Source organism: Anser brachyrhynchus (genome assembly GCF_964034855.1).
Source record: "Anser brachyrhynchus genome assembly, chromosome: 6".
Lineage (NCBI taxonomy): Eukaryota > Metazoa > Chordata > Aves > Anseriformes > Anatidae > Anser > Anser brachyrhynchus.
Genome location: NC_137700.1, coordinates 26,589,926 through 26,613,304, shown reverse-complemented (window position 1 = coordinate 26,613,304; position 23,379 = coordinate 26,589,926). Strand labels below are relative to the sequence as shown.

The following is a 23,379-nucleotide window of genomic DNA, read 5'->3' as shown; positions in this document are numbered from 1 at the left end:
ACAGGGCCTTAAAAAGTGCTGAGAGCTATAAAAGATAGAGAGCAAAGACAAAACATGAACCAGTGACCTGGCTGCAAGCTCAGGAATGTTCCTCTACAAGCTGATTTGGCTAGGAAGTCACTTGTTCTCTTCCCCTGCAGAAACATGCAGCCCAGATAAGCAAAAAGATGGAGTTTTCCTAAAAATCTGTTATTCTCAAGAACTTTATTTTTATGTCCCGCAATGGACATATATTCCAGCAATGCCTGGTGGTAACATATCCAGGAGGAAATACAGATGAGCAATTTAACTAGGGTAAAGTAGTAGGAGAAACCTTGACTTCTGGAATTTGTTAGGAGCAGATTTCTGCTATTTATTTCTTAAATACACCACAGTAGGAAGAGGAGGGAGAAAAAAAAAAGAAAAAAAAAGAAAAAAAAAACAATAAAAAGATTAAAAAGTTGTATTTCTCTGCAATATAAAAAGCAAAAACTACTGTTGCTTGCCAACTACACAATTATTTTCAAAGGGCTTAGCAGCTCTCTTAAGTTGATATATTAGCTTTATTACACTGGTGTGGCTCTGAGAGATACTTGCCACTCAACTTGCTGGTACAAAGAGATCCAGATGCTTTATTACTGTGGATGGAATTCCCATTTCTGCCAATGCTGCCAGCAATTCTGTGTCCTCCTGAGAAGTAATGCAGCCCCTAAATCATTTATTATCTATTTCCATCACAACTCCACAGTGTTAGCATTTTGTTTTAAAAGTGTCAGTGGGCCTCAGTGTACAGCATTTTCACCGCTAGAACAGAAACCTCCTAAGGTGTTGGCTCAGACCCACAGCTGATAGTTCATCGAGAAAGGACTGAAAACTAGAGAATCTAAATCAATATGCACTAAAATCTGCCACTGACATCTGTTTTTTAAAAGAACAGTGCTGCCTTTGTGCACTAGAATACTCCATACCTGCCTAACCGAACCCTTTAGCATAGTGTTGGGATTTTCAGCTTTTAAAAGTTGTCTCAGGAAGGACAAGTGTTCCCAGGTGATCATCTCAGCTGCAGTGGCAGCATTTCTAGGAACACGCACAGCACAGATAACTGCTCAGAGAAGTTCCAGCTGGAACCATGGGTGTCCATGCCACTGAAGACCTCTAAGCAAGTAAGGGAAAGTTTGTCCCCCTGAAATTCAGCGTCAATATTTTACAAGGTTGCATTTGAGATTTCTTTTAAAATTCCATTTGAGTTTTTCCCTCTACTATTATTTAAAAGGCCAACCTCTCATTTAAGCACACTTTTTTTTCTTTTTTTTTTTTTTCTTTTTTAAAATCTGCTGTGTTTCAGGCTACTTGAAGTGTGTTTTTCATAGCAAGGGGAATTAGTCCCTGGATTAACTTACCACGACTTGTAGCGGATTTTCTGCTGTTCAGTGTATTGAAATCAAAATGTCATGTCTTGCTAAGCCACGTGTGCTACCTCCACTCCAAGACACAGGCTTGATGTAGGAATTACTGAGTGAGAATTTTTACTGTGTGTCATAGAAGAGGTCAGAAAAAATGATCTAATGGTCCCATCTGGCCTTAGGCTCTATGAATCTATGAATAAATGAAAATCTTAGGCCTAAGCACTCTGGGACAAGGAAGGTCTTTAAATATTTAGCAAAGCACTGCCACCACTGGGACTGCTCCATAAATAGGAGTAGCAGTCGCATGCCTGAGGCTCAGCTATCTCAGATCACCTTAATGCATGTATACAGTTGTGTGATGACAGCTCAAAGAAGATGTTCAAATGCTGGGGTCACGTAATTCTGAAAATATAAAGGTTCAGATTAACTTTTTATTGGCTGGTCAGTCAAGCCTTTCTGTGTGGTGGCTCCTTTGCTATTAATTGTAGTTCATGTACAGGATTTCCTCAGAACAAAATAAATATCATGTCCTGTCCCAAAGTCCTTCCTTAGTCTTCAGTTTAGCAAAATATATACTGAAATCTGTGAAGGAAAGGCCTAATTAAAAAATCAAGAATGATGATTTGGCCAAGTGTCAGCAGGGCACACCCTTAACAGCATAACCAGGCCACTTAGGGACCTGAGAGGACCATCGCCTGCTAGGAACCAGGGTTTTATACACAGCAGGTTATTACTGGGTATGTTAGGTACATTGCTGGAACATGTATATAGGCTGGGTGGCGAGTGGGTGGAGAGCACCCCTGTGGAGAAGGGCTTGGGGGTACTAGTGAATCAGAAGCTCAGCATGAACCAGCAACAAACACTTGCAGCCCAGAAAGCCCGCCATATCCTGGGCTGCATGGCCAGCATGGCCAGCAGGGCGAGGGAGGGGATTCTCCCCCTCTGCTCTGCTCTCATGAGACCCCATCTGGAGCCCTGCGTTCAGCTCTGGGGTCCCCAGCACAAGAAGAACGTGGACCTGTTGGAGTGGCTCCAGAGGAGGGTCACAAAGATGACTGAAGGGCTGGAGCACCTCTCCTATGAAGAAAGGCTGAGAAAGTGGGGATTATTTTGCCTAGAGAAGAGAAGGCTCTGGTGAAACCTCATAGAGGCCTTCTAGTACTTAAAAGGGACCTACAGGAAAGCTGGGGAGGGACTTGGGGAGTGTAGTGATAGGACAAGGGATAATGGTTTTAAACTATAAAAGGCTAGGTTTAGATTAGATATAAGGAAGAAAATCCTTACTCAGAGAGTGGTGAGGCACTGGACCAGGTTGCCCAGAGAAGCTGTGGATGCCCCATCCCTGAAGGTGCTCAAGGCCAGGTTGGATGGGGCTTTGGGCAACCTGGTCTGGCAGGAGGTGTCTCTACCCAATGCAGGGGGATTGGAACTAGAAGGTCTTTAAGGTCCCTTTCAACCAAAACTATTTTATTATTCTATGATTCTATGTTTCTTATAGTATTCCCATGCCATGACTCTCAGGATAACATTTTAGAATAGGAAACTGAATAAAAATGATAGAATAAAAATTAAACCACTGCCCCTTTCCATCTCATCATTGACAATAGACTACAGAACCTGTTTTTTCATTACCCAGTTCAGAATCACAGAAAAAAATTGCTTCCTTTCCAAGTTGTTATTCTGTTTGAGCTTTCTTGGAAGCCTAGTTGCTGGTCCTCACAGACCACCAGAAGTGACAGCTGAGCACTGAGCTCTTGCTTTACAAACTCTGCCAGGATCCTTTCCAGCCAGTAATCCTGCAAAGCTGACAGAAAGGAAGGAGGTCCACACAGTCTAATTTGCCAGCCGTACCAGTTCAAGTAAAAAAGCCTAATTACTGTATATCAAAAGCTGCCAGAACCAGCTCCAGCAAGGATTAAGTGTCATCATTAATGCTTTCATGCTAGAGGGGTGAAGATTTGGACTACATTAACAATATTTTAAAAACTAACCAAACAAGCAGAACTTGTCCAGCCCAAAAAAACACACTGCCAGTGATTTAGCAGAGTAGCTGCACTGCAGCTAGCAGTTGTCTACATGTAAAAAAAAAAAAATGAAGGTAGATACAATGGAATGCTATAGTAAAATACTGAGAAACATGGATGCATGGGACTCCACCAGTGACTATGTGAAAGGATTAGAAACCACACATGTATGTAGCTGACAGCAGAACTGAACTTGCGGTTCATGAGAGGATAATTTTCTCTGTGAAAATGACTACATAGGAAATATAACTTCAAAGCCATTCTGTTATATAACACAGATTTTGTAGTTTTTTAAAAACCTTTTTAGAGGACAGCTCCAGGAAATAGTTGAGGTTGGGAACACATTAAAACTATAGATCTCACCTGTTTAGGCAGAACTATGTGTTAAGGTAAGAGAAAGAAAGGCATAGTGTTGTAAATGCACCAAGGATGAACCACCACAGAATGAACTTCAAAGGTCTATAGGAATCTATCCTTTCTATGACTTTAATGGAACCACATTGATTTTCAGCTGCTGGGAGACTTGGTTTCGGCAGACTTCAGTCAAACAGACTACATACACACCACCTGGGAGCATGACTCAGTTTGCAAAAGACTAGTTGCACAACAGGTTTATTAATATGCTTATTATTTATATGTCATTGCCAGCGTATATGGCATTTCACAGACAGATGACAGTGATCAGTCTCTGCCTGAAAGGCCTGCTACATTTTTATACCATGGTTTCAGAGCACTCTCACAAAGACCATATATCCCCTCACTTACAGAGCATAATAGTGCTCTCGATGAGCAAGCTCTACCAGGGATGTTTGGAGTCCTAGTCAGGACAACAGCATAACTGTTTTGTTCTGCAAGTACCTGCCTCAAAGCCATAGTATTTAATGTTGGATTATAGCCTCCCGCTTCTGGACTTAATACTAAGAACATCAGCAATCCGTTAATATATAACAAAATCTTTACTCATTTTCCTCTCAAGCTTGAGAAAGAAGCAGCTCTTCATTTGAAAACTCCTCTCCTGGCAAATAATACAACACTCTTATTTTATTATTCCACGACAACTTGTCTTTCCCCCCTCACTAATCAGTTTCTGGAGAACTGAGCCTACCCCTCCATGATGCAGTTTAGTTTTGACAACAGTTTGATGTTGCTCTGTCCTTAAATGTCCCCCGGTTGCTGCCTTTCTCACTCTGCTGGAAGACTTTGCACTCCACATTTTCAGTTGTTTCAGCAATTACAAAACATCATTCCTTGTATTTAGAACACGGCAACAAAGGTTAAAAATAAGCCTCCTCATTCAAGTCTTTAAATGCTAAGTAAACAATTTTTGCGGTAGTAGCATATTTCAGAGCAAAAGAAACAAAGGAGTATTTAAATTAAGCACTTTTTTTTTTTTTTTCCTGCTGACCTTTCAGGTCTTGGCCTTATAGACCTTAAATGACCGGTTCTGTCGAATTCCGGAGAATTCCGGAGATTGGGAACAGGATGGAATAAGGGAATAGAAGGATGGGAAAGGAACATCTTCAGTCAAGGTCTTGTAATCTTTTTTCAGGATAAAGCCAGGCCAACAGCAACTTTGAGAGTTATTCATTCAAGAGAGTTATTCATTCAAGCTTGACACCAGTGGCTACTAAAGGAAATGGTTTAATTTCACATAGAGCGGGCACGTGGAAACTCAGTAGGATGTAATATTTTTTTTATGCAGCTGTCAGTGCTGGTGATTTATGAGAAAAAGCAACAGAACTCCTACTCTTGGAACTTATGTGTAGGGACTCTGTGGGTGTGTTAGATATGCGACAAATTTGTCAAAAATGTTTCAAGGACATTTGAAATGCTTGAATCACTCGGCACTTCATTTATCAACAGAGTTTTACCACAGCAGTGGTAAAACGCAGCTCCATCAACACGCTGTAGAAACATGGTTGAGAAAATGTCAGACAACAATTGCCTATAGAGACTAGGACTTTCCCAGTACAAGAGACATCATGGAGCCACTAGAGAGTGTCCAGCGAAGGGCCGTGAAGGAGATGGCTGAAGGACTGGAGTATCTCCTGTGAGGAAAGGCTGAGAGCTGGGACTGCTTCGCCGCGAGAAGAGAAGGCTCAAGGGTGACCTTATCAATGTGTACACCCTAAAGAACGGGTGTAACGAAGACAAAAACCAAAGTCTAATGAATATCTTCTCTCCCTGTACATCCTATGTCCTTAAGCATTCATGATTAAACATTATGTCATCATGCACAAACATGACTTTTGCTACTCCTCTAAACTACTGTAACATTTCTACAACCCAATCTTGACAATCTTCTACACGCAGGGTGACCAATTGGTAAGAACCAGGATTTGTTTGGATCAAAGGTGCACTATAAATGCATTTCCAGTACCAGACAAGCTTTCTTTCCCTGCTGGTGTGTAGCATTTTGTTGAAGTTAAGTGTGGGAAGGATAAGGCATTGTGACTTACTTTTACCCACACCTGAAAAATTTACAAAATTTTTCTTTAAACATCTGCATCATTTCAAGTCACTGCAAAGAGACGACACTAAGTACACACAGAGCAGGGCAACTAACGGGCAGCCGAAGAAAGAAATTCTGTGGTCGATCTGAATGGCAAATTGTTCCCTGAAGCTGAGTTCAGCTCTTAACTGCTTCAGTATGTATTTACCAAAAAAATAAATATCCAAATCTACTACGTATTTGTCCTTTCTCAGTTGGCCCAAGGCTGAGAGGAAAATAAGTATATAAATAAATGAGTAAATCGGTCCTGCTGGCCAAAAGAGGAGGAGCTGGGTGCAGGTCCCTCATGGCACTGCGGTGGGGAGTCTGAAGGAAGGGGAAGAATGGACAGAAAGCCCAACGAGCCCCCCAAAAGGTTTTTATTTTCTGCTTTTGTCACTGCCAGAGGATCAGGGAGAAAACGGAAGGGCACGAGGAAGATAAAGGACACCTTCCCCCTACTACGGCTTTCTACCCCCACAGCTCCCTGCCGGGGCAGGCCCGGCAGCGCGGCGCAGGCGCGGCCGGCTGAGGAAGTGACGGCAGAACGGCGGCAGTGGGCGGCTGGCGGTGGCGGAGCGGCGGCGGCGGGGGAGGTGAGCGCTGCGCCGGGGGGTAAGGGGGGAGCCCGGCGGGGGCGGCGGGGCCGGGCCGTTGCGTGTCCCCGGGGCCGGTAGGAAGAAGCGGGGGGAGGCCGCGGAAGGCCGCCTGCATGGGTAAGGTCTGCGCGCAGTTGAGCGCGCCCTGCGCCCGCCCGGAGCTGAGCACAAACGCGTCCTGGCGCAGGCTGGAGGGCTGCGAGCGGCGGCAGCGCCGGGCGCCCCGGTCCCTGTGCCGAGGTGTGCCGTCGCCTGTGCGGGCTGCTGCTGCTCCGGGCCGGGTCCTCGGGCTGCAGCCTGCGGCGGCTGTCAGCGGTGCTGGGCTGGCAAGCGCCCTGGTCGGATGTTCAGGTACCTCTGTCTTCCCTTGGCTGCGTTTCCTTGCGTTGCAGCACTGGAGGTTTCTCTCTTCTCCAGTCGCTTTCTTTGGCTTCTCCCTCGTGGTTTCTTGTCTTGTCAAAAAGTAAGAGATGGACGTAGGTTTCTGGCTGTATTCTTACCATCAGCAAACAGAGAAACACAACCGCTTTTCCATTTAGGTTTGACGCGTCTCCACGTCTGCCTCCAAGAGTCAACTTGACTGTTTTGCCATTCCGTCCCGCTGAAAACTTATGTCAGGCTGTTTCACATACTCAGTAAATGTCAGTGGGGTTGTTGTTTGCTTCTTGGTTGGTTGGTGTTTTTTTAAACTAGAGTCTTATCCCGTTTTGAACACTTGTATTTTTGGTTTTGGGGTTTGTTACTGTGCACGTGTTTTGTTGTAGTCTTCTGGAGCGTGACCGTTCAGGCAAGACTCAGTTCACTCTCTGATAACGAAGTAGTAGTTGCAGGCAATCTTCTTAATACAAGCATTTTCCAGGACTATTCCATGTTGTACTCTTCTTTAAGAAGTTTAAGAATTTCTTATAAAGAAATATGCATATTGTTTTGCTTCTATTTGGTCGTAACCTTTGTGAGAAAGTGTGCAAATATTCTTATGACAATGTGGTTCTTATCATTCTTTGTTGCCTTTGAACAGAGGATGCCAACAGAAAACAGCCACCTAGCAGACAATATTCAAGAACAAGACAGTGGTACTACTGTAAGCAATAATCACCTCCATAATGCTGAAGAATCAGGAACTGAACAAGAAAATGGCGTGTGCAACAGTGACCTGGGTAATAGTTCTGGAATTCACAACTCTCCCAGCCAACCATCCACTTCTATGGCGGTTCCTTTGGAGGTGCCCAGAAGAGGACAACCCCTGTTACATATCAACAGGCAGCAGATTCAGTCTGTTTCTTATAGCGCACAGGCTGCTGAACTCAAAGGTTTAGGAGTTGATGTCTATGACCAGGATGTATTGGAGCAAGGAGTTCTTCAGCAAGTAGATAATGCAATTAACGAAGCTAACAAAGCAACAAAAATAGCTGATGCTGAGAAGGAGTATCAGTCGGTGCTGGATGACTTAAGGTAAGTTTTGTGTCCTTACTTAATGTTCTTTTCTGTTACTGGCAATCAAATGAGGCCCAATATCTCATGTTTTAAAAAATCAGAGCATAAAAAGGTGTTTTCAAAGCACTAGAGCACATGTACTTTTCTGAATCATCCACCTTTTGGAAGAAAAAAACGCACATCAGAACAGTGAAGCATAGCTCTTATTTGACTCGTTCAGTCATGCATCAAGGCAGTAGAGACATATGACATAGAGCGCATCTTGTTTTTCTGCTTTGTTGCCTACCTTGCCAAGATACATGTCTGTTTCCTGGCCAGTGGAGAGCTGCATTATACTCTGTTATTCAAAGTAATATTCAGAAAAGTACCACTTCTTCAGTCCTGCATGCTTCATGTGGTTACCCGCTTCTGGTTGCTTTCTGTAACTTGTTACAGTTATTTTCCATAGCTTGGATGAATTGGTAACATCAGTGTACTGCATCTAAGACAACCTTACAACAAATGTTTGCACAAAGTACTTAAGGACACCTTCAAATAATCAAATGCTTAACTAGGAGCCACAAGTCTAATAAGATTATCCAGTCACTGAAAGAGGGATGCCCAGCACTGTTACTTGGTATTGTCTTGATTTTCTTTAAAAAGTGTCATATAATTTTTTTCTTACCCCTCTATTTTCAAATTCCATGTACAGTCTTAAAATTAGATTTACATGAGGATGCAAATGGTTTGCACAGACCTGCAGAACCACTGCTGTAGAAGAGTGCAAGTCTAAAAGTTGATTTTGAGGAAAAAAAGCAGAGATATAGCTGACTTGTTGAATAGAGGGACCAACAGAAGTGAAAATGTGAGTAGAGCATGATAGAGTTGATCAGAGTCCTGTAACGCTGAGTGTTTTTTTTTTTGAGTAGTTGGTATAGAGTTCATAGTAGAAGCAAAATTCGTGTGAATGTTATCTCATAATGTAAGTAGATGAAGGAGAAGAAAAAAGTTAGAGTTAAATCCCGCAGTTCTGTTAAATAACTCTTTGTGGAAGAGGATAATAGCAGTAAGTGGTAAGAGACCTTTGGGCCAAGGAAGCAAAGGCCAATAGGTCGGACACCATCTGCAAAAGGATGCTGTACCTAAAAGCAAAAAAAAAAAAAAAAAAAAAGAGGACTGAGAAGGGGAGTGGGATGGTTCAGTAGTGTTGAAGGGGAATGGAAGGCTGAAGGTGTGCAGACAGCACTGATAGCTGGCAGAACGCATCTCCTAGGACATCAGTGGTAGAGTCCAGATTAAAGCTGAAGAGGTAAGTGATCTAACAATTAAGGAAGCTATATAGTGCATTTCTTTGCATACAAGGGGAATTACGGCTGCTTTACAGGTGTTGTTAAGTTTTCTATGATGTTTTTCATAATGCTTTGAGATGCTTATTTGTATATCTTTATTAAATATTCTGCTGTTTCAGTCAACAAGCACAGGCTTATTGCTTCTGACAGTGGGGCGGTACCTCATTCTTGCAAACAAATTCAGCAGCAGTAACAGATTATACTAGATTTTAGTATGTGGTTCAACCGGAATTTCCTATTGTATGGAGAGAGATGGAAAATGGTTGTGCATAAATAAAAAAAAAAAAAGGTTTAATGTACATGTGCTGTTAATTCTTTGAGCTAGTTTGTCTTCCTGAAACTGTATAGGTAAAACAAATGGGCTTCCTATATAACAGCGTGGAACTATTAAAACAGGTTTCCAAAATGAAAACACATTATTTCCCATTTAGATTATTTAATGGTATCATAGAATCATGTAGGTTGGAAAAGACCTTCATGGTCATCAAGTTCAATCATCCATCTGACCTACTGAGTCCCATTACTAAACCATGTCTTTCAGTGCTACATCCACAGTGTCAGGACAATGCACGGAGTGGAGGGAGCAAGCTCCAGATCCATCTACTGAGTTCAAAAATTCATTTAATATTAAGTCCTCTCATCGAGAACTTACCTAAGAGCAGATACTACATTTGATCTTAACTGATCCTGCGCCACTTCCATCCCTGGCACTTGTCCCTGCAACCTGTGTTTTATTGCATTGTATTTTGTTTATCTTTAATGATGAAATCAACCACTGTCACTTCCTTGCGAGCATTATCATATTTGTAACTTTTGAATACTAAATATTGCAGTGGTTTGTCCTTTCTTTTGAAATTTTAGTATAAGCAAAACTTTTTTTATGAATATTTAATGATGTGAAGTTTTTAAAGTGTTCAGTATTTCTAGTGATGTTTAACTATAAGATGCTTATTTAGAAACCTACCTTTAGTCTTTTTTAAATCTTCCCTTGAACATTCTGGAATTTCTGAACTGTCTGAATTGCAGATGTTCTATTTTTCCTTAGTAGAGCTGAACAGTACATTGCAATCTTTTTGTTTTTCAGATCATGCACATCATCTCTGAAACAAATAAATAAAATTATTGAGCAACTTTCACCTCAAGCTGCCAACAACAAAGATATAAACAGAAAACTAGATTCTGTGAAACGGCAAAAATATAACAAGGTGATTAGATTACATTAATTTCCTGCTGACAATACTTACATTTGACTTAAGTTTTGGCTTATGTGATATACTTCCTTTTTAATGATAGATGATCAGAGTCAATCAAAAATTGCTGTTCCTTCCCTTTGTACGTGGTTTAATTTTCTACCAAAAAATGTAAATAAGTAAAGATGTGAAAGAGAGAGTTCTTTTGGGGGGGGCGGGGCAGGGTGGGAGTGATTGTAAATTTCAGACCAAGCTGTAAAGCTGATGTTCCAGGGCTTGCTTGGATTTCTGATTTGCATTAATTTTAATTAATCCTTCCCAGTAGTATTTAGAGAAATAGCAATGCATTGTTAGGGTATGATGTAGTTGATCTAAATCTCTGCTCCCGTGGTCTTCGTCCCCCATCTTCCTTTCCCTAAGTCCTCTCTCACTGTCTGTATCTTTCCTGTACAATACACATCATTCCCCTCTGTGAGCTGTTCTGACTTACTGACTTGGCAGAAGCTGCTCTAGCTTTTTCCTGCCAGAATAGTAAGTCAAAGGAGCTTGTAGAGCAACCTAGCAGGCATCAGTGTAATGTAAGCAGTAGACCTATACAGCTGTGAATAGGAAGGAGACTTGAGAGAAGGGGAACTTGTCCCGGTCAGGAATATAGCTCTTAGATCTGCTCACTGTCTCATGGAAATGCACCCTAATAATTTCTCTAATGACCACCTAACTGAAAAGCTTTCAGACACTTCTTCCCACTCTCAGGCCACCTGCCACTGACTCCATTCAGTGTTTTTTTTATATTTTATTATTCTTTTGATCATTTCAGAAACTTGGATAACGTAGTGCTCACAACTTGTCCATTAAAGAGAGTGAGGGGGGACTGTACTGAATAGCGGTGCAGGACTAGAAATGAGTAGCTGGTAGTAGCAGAAAGAGATGCATTAAACTGCACTTAACCTCTGAAGTGTTATCAAGTAATTGTACGCTATTTTCTTGTTTTCATATTACTTGAGTAATTTATGCAAGTGTTGGTTGCAGATGAAGTTCATATCTCGTTGGAAATCCATTGTTAGCCATCTTTGGAAACCCATTGCTAGCCATCTCTAATGGCGTTTGAACGGTAACTATCAATCCCTGTATGAAAACTAAAATCTGTAAAAGTGGTTCCAGTAACCTCACGAGTCTGGTTAAATTACAGTGTGTTTGAAGGCAGGCACTGTATTTGAAGCTGGTCTCCGACAACTTGCATGTGGAAGTGACTTTTAGTACTTGTCCTTTCGTAGTATATTGTAGTATAGAAGAATACACTTACACTTTGTGGTTTGAAAAGTACTACATAAGGGCATGGGAAGGCTAGTGATTCTTTATTCACACAAAAAAAAGTACTCTTTGTGCTGTGAACTTCTTTTTTTTACCTCAATTATGTGCCTATGTAGGTGAGGAAATATTTTGGGAGTGGAGTTACACATGTGGAAAGTTGCATTGGCTATGTCTTTGTTTTACTGTTTGGAATTTCTTGTTTATAAATGAAAGTTAGCAATACCAAGGAATTGCAACATTGCTAGTAAATACCCGGTTGAGGATATTGCAATCAGATAAAAGGTGTAGCAGAAGAGCTAGGTATGAATCATTTTCTTAGTGTTAATGAGCTGTGCTTTTTAAGACATCTGTAATGTTGAATTTTTCACTTATTTTTCAAAAATATTTAACTTTGTGGGTTTTGCTGTTAAATTAGCTGTGATCGTTCATGAATTAACTATAGAAATGTATATTGACTGATGGATTTACATTTTCCGTTTCTAAGCAAACATTCTAAAACTTCTGGGATGATAAATAAATCTTATTAAATCTTACAGCTGATTTTAGTGGCTGATTACCCAGTAATCCAGTCTTGCAAATCATGAACAAATTATTTGATATTCTCTGCATATCTCGCAAGTGCAATTAATGGGCTTCCTTTGCTAGTATCAACATAGTTATAAAATGACTTTGAAAGATGGACATAAAAATGCGTAACGAACATGTGAAATCTGTGTGTTAAATAATCTGATCATACTGCATGTGTATTCAAAGGTAAGTTACTCACAAAATTGTTTGTGTTCTATGAGTCAATGCCCTACAGACACATGGTGACAATTTTTTGCACTTTTTTTAAAATTGAATACTTTGAACATTTGAATATGACTTTCTGTTGGAAAATACTGCAAATATTCTAACTTAAGTATTGTTTAAAAGGATAGCAGGTCTATGAATCAGACTAAAAATTAAATGATGTATCTAATTCTCATTTAAGGAGCAGCAGCTAAAGAAGATCAACGCAAAACAAAAACGTCTCCAAGCAATTCTTGGTGGAACAGAGATTCTTGATAAAATAAATGAGATTGAATTTGAGGATGATGAAGGTATGGGAGAAAGCAGGAAGTCCTCTTTTACTTTGGTGTAATGCCTTTTGTTGTTTGAAGGTAACTTGCAAGATCCTTGTCAATAAGGACATAAATTTCAGTGGTTTGTTTTCAAAGAGAGACTTAAGAACGCTTATTCTCTGCACCTGCAGAATTGCAGATCTTGGCATATTCATGTGGGGAGTTTTAAAAAATGGATGTTAATCCATATTCAGCTCAGTAGGGATGGCTGATGCACATTAGAGTATTGGGCTTAATAAATTGGAAATCTTAACATTTTTTTCACAGCTAATTTGATAAAGATGACTAACATCATGATTGAATTACATTTTATATGCTGTATGCTATCAATCAGCATTAACAAAATTGTTTTTTCTTATTGTTGGGAAACAGCATTAGAAATGGAGGGAGGAAGTGTTTCATTTTTTTCAGGCTGCATTACATTTAGGAATAAAATAAAAGAAAGAACTTCTTCCAGAACAATATATTTGTTCTCTCAGTGTTTCTTATGCAAACGATTTTCACTGTTTACTTTCTCACTGCCCTCTGCAAACTGAGCTTGGATTTTGTAACTCCAGCTTGGCTCTATCTTGCCCACCACTGTTATCTGCAGTATTCGGCAGGGCAAGCTTGGACACATACAGTGTTGTTGCCCTGTACATTTACCCCCCTTCAGCTATCCTGTTGCAGAGGTGTAACACCTGTCTGCTGTGTGTCCACCGCAGATGTGGATTCCAGATCTCACAGAGCTCTTTTTTTCTCTCCTGGCTCAACAAAACTTACTGGGTGTGAAAACCTCAGTAAAGTTTCTTAGCAGAAAATCATCTTAAGCCTTTTTTCTTGTAGCAGGCTCATGCAGTAAGACTCAGGCACCCAGTGTGCTGAAATGTAGTTAGAAAATGAATGGAGTCCATGACAGAAGAAGTGGGGTTCAGCAGTTCCAGGGATTCAAGAAACTGAGGGGCTGGAAAGGAAGGGGTTTCATACCTGATGCATTATTGTTACTCATTAAACATGCTTTGGTGATAAATATGGTGTTTTTAATGGGACAGTAGCATGCCATGCTGATGATTCTGGTATAGCTACTCTGGAATTTTAGACCTTTAACACGTTTCAGGCTGGAATTTCCTTTCAGCTTCTTGAATTCAAGAGATTTCATTCCTCTATAACCATATGCTTCAGATACCAGTTATAACTTCAGTTAACTGTGTTAATAAGTATAGTAACTGTGTATGCAGTTTAACTGAAGCGTTCTTTTATGGCAATGCAATATGCAGCCAATCTGACTTTTAAAGTCGTAATCCTAACATTAGCCTATTAGTATTGTAAAGTAGGAAGATAGTGTGTTGTTGGTTGATTGGTTTGTTTGTTTGTTTTCAAGCATGTGGGAAGACAATCTTTTATGTATACCTTAACATTTGTGTCTCTGTCCTGGTATGGTTAATGGAAATGTCAAATTTCAAGTTTATGAATAGGACTGAAAAGTCAGTAATAAAAATAGAAATGGACAGCGTTGCTCTGTATGCAGTCTGTGGTTTCTTGCAGTGAACATGATATGTTGAATTGAAAGCATAGGGACACATTAGAGTTCATGTGGTGTTGAGGGTTATTCATTTATGGTTGGTTTTGCTGCTGCTGTGGTAGTTCCAACGGTATTAGCATTTTGATAGTGGATGTAATGTTTCCTATAAGAATTTTTAGAAGAAGTTTGAAGTTAAAAAAAAAAAAAAAGTCCTTTGGCTTTCTGTTTTATTGCTTTCTGGCTTTTTTGAACTTCTTATATTGTATGTTAGCTTGGAGTTGTGTATAAAAGCGGAATGGATTTAAAGTTTGAAAAAAAAGTTGTTACTGTGTTTGAGTTATTCAGGACACGTGAAAGGTATGGTGGATGTTCTGATTTTTTTGTTCCAGAACCTGGTCCATCGTCTCTTGGCAGTATGCTTATGCCCGTTCAGGAAACAGAGTGGGAGGAACTTATTCGTACTGGCCAGATGACCCCTTTTGGAACTAAAATACCTCAGAAGCCAGAGAGGAAGGCACGACGATTAATGCTAAATGAAGCATCTGATTTCGAGAAGTATTTAGCAGACCAAGCTAAGTTGTCATCTGAGAGAAAGAAGTTATCCCTTCACAAAGGAGCAAAGAAGAAAGTTCAAGCCAAAAATGTTCAGTGCATAGCTCCCACATCTACTACAAAGGAAAAAAAGGGTAAATCCCTGTCAAAAACAGATAAGCGGTTAAAAAAACACTTGAAGAAACTTCAGAAGCATGCCCTTCAGATTCAGTCAAAAGCAGGGATTCCAAAAGAAAAGAAATATCCTGAGACCAAGAAGTTGAAGCGTGAACAGGAGGACGATAGTGGAGAGTCTGAGTATGTACCTGATGAGGAGCTCTTTGATCCAGAAGAAGTCGAAGAGGAGGAAGAATGGGTACCTTCTCATGCTAATAATGATTCTGATTATGAACTCAAGAATTTGTCAAGAAAGGGAAAATATTTGGTGAAGAGAGATTCTAAAGAAACTGAAGAGGATGCTGACTACTTTCCAAGTTCTGAGGAGGAAGAGCCTACAATAGGGAAGCGCAAAGTAAAGAGATGGAGAGATGATGGAGATGAAGACTATTATAAACAGAGACTAAGGTTAGTCCTAGACATTTTATTAGTAACATTAACAAATGATATTGCACATGTGAAAGGCAGCCTATAATACACAGGTAGGAATTGGAGTAAGGAAAAGGAGACGGTCAGAAGAATCATAGCCTTCCAAAAAGGAATCAGGCTTACCTCTTAATTATAATGACTTTGCTATTTAATTTTTCTGATTGTTATAGGGTCCTTCAAAAATAAGTTATTTCAGTATTCGATTTGTTTGTTATTTGCAGAGCTGTGAATGTGCCAACAACAAAGTGTATATATAAAGCGACATTTACTTGGCAGCGTTACTGTTTACTTAAGTGGTGCTTTTGTCTGCAGGTCTTTATATCTACTTTTCAAATATACATGATTTGTTCTGTTTGATAGGCAAAATTACATGCAGACTGACCTTTCAGAGGGAAAGCACTTTTACAGTGTGAGAGAAATCTTTGGCTTGGTTTGGGATGAGGTGGGTTTTTGTGGTTTTTTTTTCAGCTTTAGTTAACAGCTAGTCAAGAAGAAATTCCTTGAACAAGTCATAGTTATGTACTATTTTTGTAGAATCCATTCGTTTATTGAAATATGAGGCAAATATGTATAGTGTATCTGGCTAACAGGTTTTTTGAACATCAATATAAAATGAATCTTGAATTTAAACTTGTGAAAATTCATACTAGAAAGGACATCATCTGCATTATTTGATTAGCAAGTGATATTTCTTGCATAGTTTAGATAAGTAATAAATGGACGTTCATATTGCTATGACTCAGATCTAAGAAGAGCTGCCCTGTGTGACAGTGATTTTTACCTCTTCTTGCTCTTAATGAGGGTGATGTCCTTATCTAAAGAGGTAGTGGAAATAGTAGTAGTTTTGCTACAATAACCTCAGGTTGTAAACTGTGTAAGATTTATAAGGTAAGTCAGCATCTTCTATTAAATAGACTAGTATAATTAGGTGGTTAAGTGTAGCTAAAATGTCAGGAACACAAGTTACTTCTGAAAATGGCAGTTGAAACACCAGGTGCTTATCTGTAGTTTATGAAATTTATATAGCCTCGGTGTCAATGGTTTCTCTGTAGCTACAGTGTGCAGATGAGATGTCTTCTCTATGGATAGCATAGCTGTTGAGCTCCTAACAATAAGGCTGCAATGTTTCCATTTTCACTACTGCCCGGAAAACATTTTTAAGGGCCAACAAAGTGATGTGTAGTTTGTTAAGCTCTTAAAATGCTAACTAGACATGCCAGTAAAGTTAAGGAATAGTTTCTACACACTGGGAGCCAAAAGATCAAGATCAACTAAAACAAATAAAACTATTTTAGTGTTCTCTAACTGCTGGCATGTTATCTCTTTTCTGCTGTAACTGTTGAGCTTCATGTAATGAATGTCAGCTTGTTGATAGCATGCTTACTTTTAATTCGTTACTTTTTGTGAATGTCCTTCAAGTAGTTTATAGCCCTTCATAAAAGCATAGATTCCAAGCTGCAAACAGGTGTCCTACAGTGAAAGGAACAATAGATATTAGGGCTGTTGGTGCAGAGTGACTGATGTAGTGAAAAGGCATAGCATAATGCCTAGTTAACGGTTGGGAGACTTAAATTTTACTTCTGTAAAAATATAAAACCCTACAGAGTTAAATGAAGCTGTATCAGAGAAGCAGATGTATAAATACCTATCTTTTCATGTTGTGAAAGCCGGAGCTGCTTGGAGGAAGAGGTATATTCTGATAGCAGAAGTACTTGCACGTTTCAGAATTGTTCCTGGTAACAGAACTGTAAGTAGGAAGAGCCCAACTTGACTTTCACATCTGAGATTACTAAGGCAGATCAGGAGCTGACATGAGGTGTTAGTATCCTGGGATTGCCAGCCTGCTTTTCAAAGTTAAAGCATAGTTTTATTGCTCTTGAATAGAAGATTTCAACAGGACCCTAATCTGAACAGTGTCCATAGGGTCAAAAAGAAATGTGTTTTTATTGGATGCATTAAAAAAAAAATAATTGTATTTAATTGGTAAAATATTTACTATTTTATTGAATAAAACTATGTTCTTCACATTTGAATTAGACCAGTATTAAATCATTTTTAATTCAGTGTTTTCATCAAGAGTAATTTATTTTGATTGAAAGTTTTAATATGACTCTCAGTTTAAATTCATTCAAACACGTTTTTTAATAACGTTAAGATTGTGACAATTTATCCTTAGCAAAGTCATATCATAGACTACATTTCTTTTGGTTACTAAAGTTACAATAAAAGCCTAAATGAATTTTAGAAATATCAATAACTGTAATTGCCACCAAAACACTACATCTCTTAAAAATTTCATAGCTACAGTTATTGTGGCTGTTAAACTGCAGCTGTCCACATTGACGTTTTTATGCTGACACCCCCAGGTAATCTTCATTATGGGAAATGCCATGAGAAAATAAAGTGTAGTGAATTAAGAAACATATTAAGAATGCTATAGAAATTCTGTCATTTGCTTACATTTATGTCTTATTTCACATCAGTTTTACTTTTGAATGCAAATGAATGGGTGAGATTATGGTGTATTTTACCCCTGAGATAGGCAAGGGAAAGTCCTTTAGGATTACTTTAGTCCTCCGAACATCTAGTCTTGTGCTTGGCGCTGAATAAAGTCCTACACTCCTAAAGATTGAAAATGAGTTTCCTTAACATTAAAACTTTTCAGGGATGGGACTTGAAGAGATTGGTCTGTGTCAAGGGGAAAATACGGTGATGTTGTTAAAGCATGATAATTAGCTAACTGCAGGACTGCTCAGCTTCTCCAGAAGAGACTGACTGCTTCCAGAAGAGGAGCTGGTGCATCTGCAGGAAGCAGGGCGGGCAGGAGAGCGCCCCGTTCCTTGCTTGCCTCCTAAAGGCAACTTGCAGCAGTCAGCCTAGTTGTTGCTCAAAGCAAGGCGTGATCAGTGGAAAGGGAAAAGGCTAGCTTTTCACTAGCTTTACAGTACACATACTTAGCAATTTAAATTCTCTTCCCTTGCATGGCTCTTGCCTTTGTTTGCTTACCATTACTGGAGCAGCAATGGTGTGCAGAGACACAGGGAAAAATCAGAGGATCACAGAATGGTCTTTAACATCCCTTCCAACCCAAACCACCCACTTCCAACCCCCCTGCCACAGACAGGGACACCTCCCACTAGATCAGGTTGCTCAAAGCCCCATTCAGCCTCACCTTAAACACATCCACAGCTTCTCTGGGCAACCTGTGGACAACTACAGTGTCTCACCACCCTCTGAGTGAAGAATTTCTTCCTTATATCTACTCTAAATCTCTTCTCTTTTAGCTTAAAGCCATTACTCCTTGCCCTATCACCACACTCCCTGATGAAGAGTCCCTCCCCAGCTTTCCTGTAGCCCCCGTTAGGCACTGGAAGGCTGCTGTAATGTCTCCCTGGAGCCTCTCTCCTCCAGGCTGAACAACCCCAAATCCCTCAGCCTGTCCTCACAAGAGAGGTGCTCCAGCCCCTTGATCATTTTTGTGGCCCTCCTCTGGACTCGTTCTAACATGTCTCTGTCCTCCTTGTGCTGGGGGCCCCAGAGCTGAAGGCTCCAGGTGGGGTCTCACAAGAGCAGAGCAGAGGGGGAGAATCCCCTCCCTCGCCCTGCTGGCCGCGCTGCCGTGTGGTTGACCATACCACACAGCTTGCTGCCATCAGCAGACTTGCTGAGGGTGCGCTCAGTCTCACTGTCCATGTCACCAGCAAAGGTGTTAAACGGTGCTGGTCCCAGTGCTGACCCCTGAGGAGCACCACTTGTCACTGACCTCCACCTGACAACTGAGCTGTTGACTGCAACTCTTTGAGTATGACCATCTGGCCAATTCCTTACCCACCAGGTAGTCTGTCCATCAAATCCCTGTCTCTCCAATTTAGAGACAAGTATATCATCTGGGGGACAGTGTCAAATGCTTTGCACAAGTCCCGGAGGATGATGCCAGTTGCTCTTCCCCTATCAACCAGTGCTGTACCCCCATCGTAGAAGGACACCAGATTTGTCAGATTATTCTTTGTATTATTCTTATTGTCAGATTATTCTTGTATTATTCTTTCAAGGTTTTACAGCTGTGGAAGCTGCAAACGACGCAGGTTTTTTACATATTAATCAACATTCTCCTTTGCTGTATTAAAATGGAAAGTGTAAATATGATCAAATAATTTTAGGTCCTTTTATGTAGTTAACATGTTACACTGTTAACATCGCTAATATAATAGCTGCATGAGGCAATAGCTTGGAAATAAAAAAAATAATAGCGATCCTAAGGTCACTGTTCCCATAGCAGCTGCCAGTATGTATAAGCCCACTGCTTCAGGGAAGGAATTATATCTCACATTGGGGGAGATAAGTGCCATATCTATGTTTTCTTGTGTATTTTGTATAGTTTTTGGAGTACTGTTATCTGAATAGCTCTTCATTCAAGTGCTGTCAAGTGCTGCGAGGAAAGGCTAGAAAAGCTGCTTCTTTCCATGTCTCCCAAGTGACATCCAAGCAGCTGAGTTGCTGGAAGTTGTGGCTATCAGTGCACAAAATAGTTGATAAAAAGAATCAAACAAAAATAAAATTAGCTAAAAAAATAGGTTGTGTTTTTCTCAAGTCAGATCAGTTTTTGTATGGTAGCTGTCTTTGAAGTATCCGTATCACTGAATCTCTCATTGTTTCAGAGTTATAAATTTAAAAAGGATTAAATATTACCTTTTGTGGAAGACATTTTCTTAGAGCATCCTAACTGCTCTTTAAAATGACAAATCCAAGACACAAATGAAGATATATTTTGGCTCACTCACTGAGTACACCTTTCATTCTAAGCTCAAGTGTGTAATTGTCTACATCAGTCTTAATTTACTTGCAGAGACTTGTGGTACTAACTGCATTTATTTCATCTGTTAGGACGTACCAATTAAATTCACCCATACAGACCATAAAAAGTTAGATCAGAAAAGTAATGCTGAATGCTTCAATTTAGCAAATTAGAATAATCTGTAAGGGGTTCTTAGCTGTCTAAAATAGAAAACATATTGTGCTTCAAAAATGCAAACTATATTAAACACTCAGCTTGGTTCCTGACTGTATTTTAAAAAGAAAAAAAATCAAATTGTGTTCATTACTGTTTTGGATGCAGAATTTCTTTCTAGGGTATTGCAATAAGTGGGAAATGGGCTTAGTATCTGAATGCAATCTTACAGTAAGGAAGATTTAATTGTATGATATATGGCTTTGATACTGTACTTGCAGGATGAAATTGTACTTACATTAGTGACCCATGGACAGCATAAAAGTAAATTTCTCAAGGGTCATGCTTCTGTTCTCAAGAGACTTTGGTGATACAATAAAACCTATGTTTCCTGATTGTTAGGCACGTTAATGAAATTTAACTGAGATTCATAAGGATATTTTTAATTTTGTCAATATATTACGTAGTAATTAAGTCAAATTATGAGCTACTGCTGTTTCTCCCTCTAAAGTTTGACTTAAGGGGAAGGGTACAGGAGCAGACGGGCCAACTGGTATAGCAAATACTATCTTCCCATTTCGTTGCCCATTTAGAATATTTTCACTTTCCTAAAGAAAATAGTGAAATGTTACTGTAAAATAGCTTAATACAATATCTTGTATCAAGTTCACAGCTTTTCAGAAACTGAATAACTTCTTCAAACTGCAGTTTATTATAGTGGTGGTAAAAAAAAAATGCTGCTTTCTCTTTAAACTTAGGGGAAAATATCAAAAACCTCCAGACCTTTAAAAGAGATGCTATAGCAGTCTTTTATTCTACAGTTTGTGTTATTACACGTTTCAGTAAGGTAGCAAATACAATGTGTATAAAAAAGGAAAATTTGGGTCAGAATTTATTAGTTCAAATTCTAGATATACTTATTTTCTAGGTATCTAATGATTTCAAGAGGTATCTTGACATTGGTCAAAATTACTGCAGAAAATGTTGGTGGAATTCCTGAACGGCTTTGAGCTTTTTTTTAACCTGAAGAAGTTTCTTCTTGGTTGTTTGTGGATCATTTTTTCTAACATACACTAGAGGGCAATCTGCTTCTTCCCAGGGGAGACTGAAGCTCTAGCGTTGGCTGGTGGCGATTCTGACATACAGAATTAGAGGCAGGCTCTTGTACAAAATACTGCTTCGCTTGTCAGTTGTATTCGATTTGAATTTAATATGGATTCTTAACCCAGCTGTCACTTCAGAAGCTTTGTGATTTGAAATTGTTTTCGTCGTAGTGTGATAAGTAGGTGTTTTCTTTCTTGTTTTGAGTCTTATCTTAACGCAGTCAGATAAAGTAACCCAGTTCTGACACGTGTCAGTTGTTTCTGGAGCTCAGAACAATAATTGATAACAACTTCATAGTACTGGACAAAAATAAATGTGTTTTTATGCTGTGCCTCTAGAATGTATCAGCCTTTTTGGATGAGTTAGCCCGTGAGCATGAATGCTGTTTTCCTGAATCAAGGACTAGCAGACTGCTAGTCAAAGAGAGAGATTTTCGTTCCTATGCTAGGCTATTTATGAAAAAGTATTTGTGGTGAAAAATTTCTTACACTTTTAGTAAGTTTTTTTTTTACTACTTCACTGGGTACATGATTTCATGTAATGAAATAACAACCTGAGAGCTTACAAATAAATATTTGCAACTCAGTCTCTAATCAGAAAACTGTCAACAGTTCCTCATATTTTTCCCTGCATATGCTGCTTTTGCATATGCTCCATCACAATTTCTACTTCTGAAGGTGACTGAACGTAAGAGATCAAAACACATTGCTGTAAAGCTGTCTCTCTGAACTTGTCCAGTATTGTGTTTTCCTAGTTAATTCCTCAGTGTAATTTTTTTTTGCAGTTATTGTAACTTTCATGTATTTGGAGATGGTGGTATTCATTTTCACTTCATAAAACAGCACCACGGTTCCACGTTTGGAACTGCTTCTATAAAGGCAGGCTGTAAGTATTTTCCCAAGATATTGGTATAAAGCTGATTTAGAAAGCTACCGTAACTACCTTTATCCCATGAGAAAGTATGTGATTGCTGTTTGTGTATCCAGCGTTGAATTTCTTCCCTGTTCCTAATCTGAGGTTTTTATACAAATTTGAGGGACACGGAAGCCTTTAAGTGAAGCACCTGAAAGTTTTGCCAAAGTAAGTGGTCAGAAAGAGAGAGAAACTTACTAATGCTGCCCCTAGGGAAAACACAGCTTGAGGTTAAGTCTTGCTGTGAGCTCACAGGTCCTGCGGGAGACGACTATGAATGACCTAAGACGAGCCTCTTTTACGGTTTTCACCTTATTTAATACTGGAAAATGCAGAATAATGTCCCTAGGAAGGCAGGCACCACTGTTTTCCTTGCCCCCAAATCTGCTTATTTGTTAAAATAAATAAATAAAATACAAGGGGAAAACTAGTCCTTCATTTTCATTTCGTTTTTTCTTTCAGTCACTAATCAAATTTTATCTTAAACTGTTTTAACTGGGAGGGTTTTTCGCTCATGGAGAAGGCATTTCTCATATCAGCTGGAGGGTGTCACAGTACTGTACGTGTCATTGTGCCAATAGTGTCTGCTCTTAATGTGATAGAGATGGGTAGCATGGGTGAAGTCTTAAAGACTTATAGCAATGTGTGGAATGTTTCATAGTGTCTTCTGGATTATTTTGCCAAGTTTGAAGTGCAAAATACCAAGAAAGAGCAGCAGTTTTATGGGCAGTTGTTTGAGAAGTTCTAATGGTAACTTGTGTCTCCATCCTTTTGGGTGGTTAGGTCAGGATATAAATCAAGATAATGACAGTGTGTTTAAATTTTGTTTCTGCAGCTGATGATACTGCCAGCTATGGGACAGAAATTAACCAACGGCTTTAAGATTGTTTCTTTTTTCCTGACATAGATAAA

General features: G+C 39.6%; 1 protein-coding gene across 8 annotated transcripts in view; it reads left to right on the top strand.

Moving 5' to 3' along the window:
* The first annotated feature begins 5,302 nt into the window (after positions 1–5,302).
* The window catches only part of ERCC6 (ERCC excision repair 6, chromatin remodeling factor), a 50,165-nt gene continuing 32,088 nt past the window's right edge, over positions 5,303–23,379 (top strand). The window contains exons 1-6 of one of the 8 annotated variants that reach the window (XM_080598640.1): positions 6,381–6,496; positions 7,039–7,134; positions 7,518–7,951; positions 10,346–10,466; positions 12,736–12,844; positions 14,756–15,482. In XM_080598640.1, the coding sequence (XP_080454766.1) occupies positions 7,111–7,134; positions 7,518–7,951; positions 10,346–10,466; positions 12,736–12,844; positions 14,756–15,482 (1,415 nt within the window). In that variant the 5' untranslated portion in view covers positions 6,381–6,496; positions 7,039–7,110. The other 7 variants (XM_080598637.1, XM_080598638.1, XM_080598639.1 and 4 more) reach the window with 7 other exon arrangements.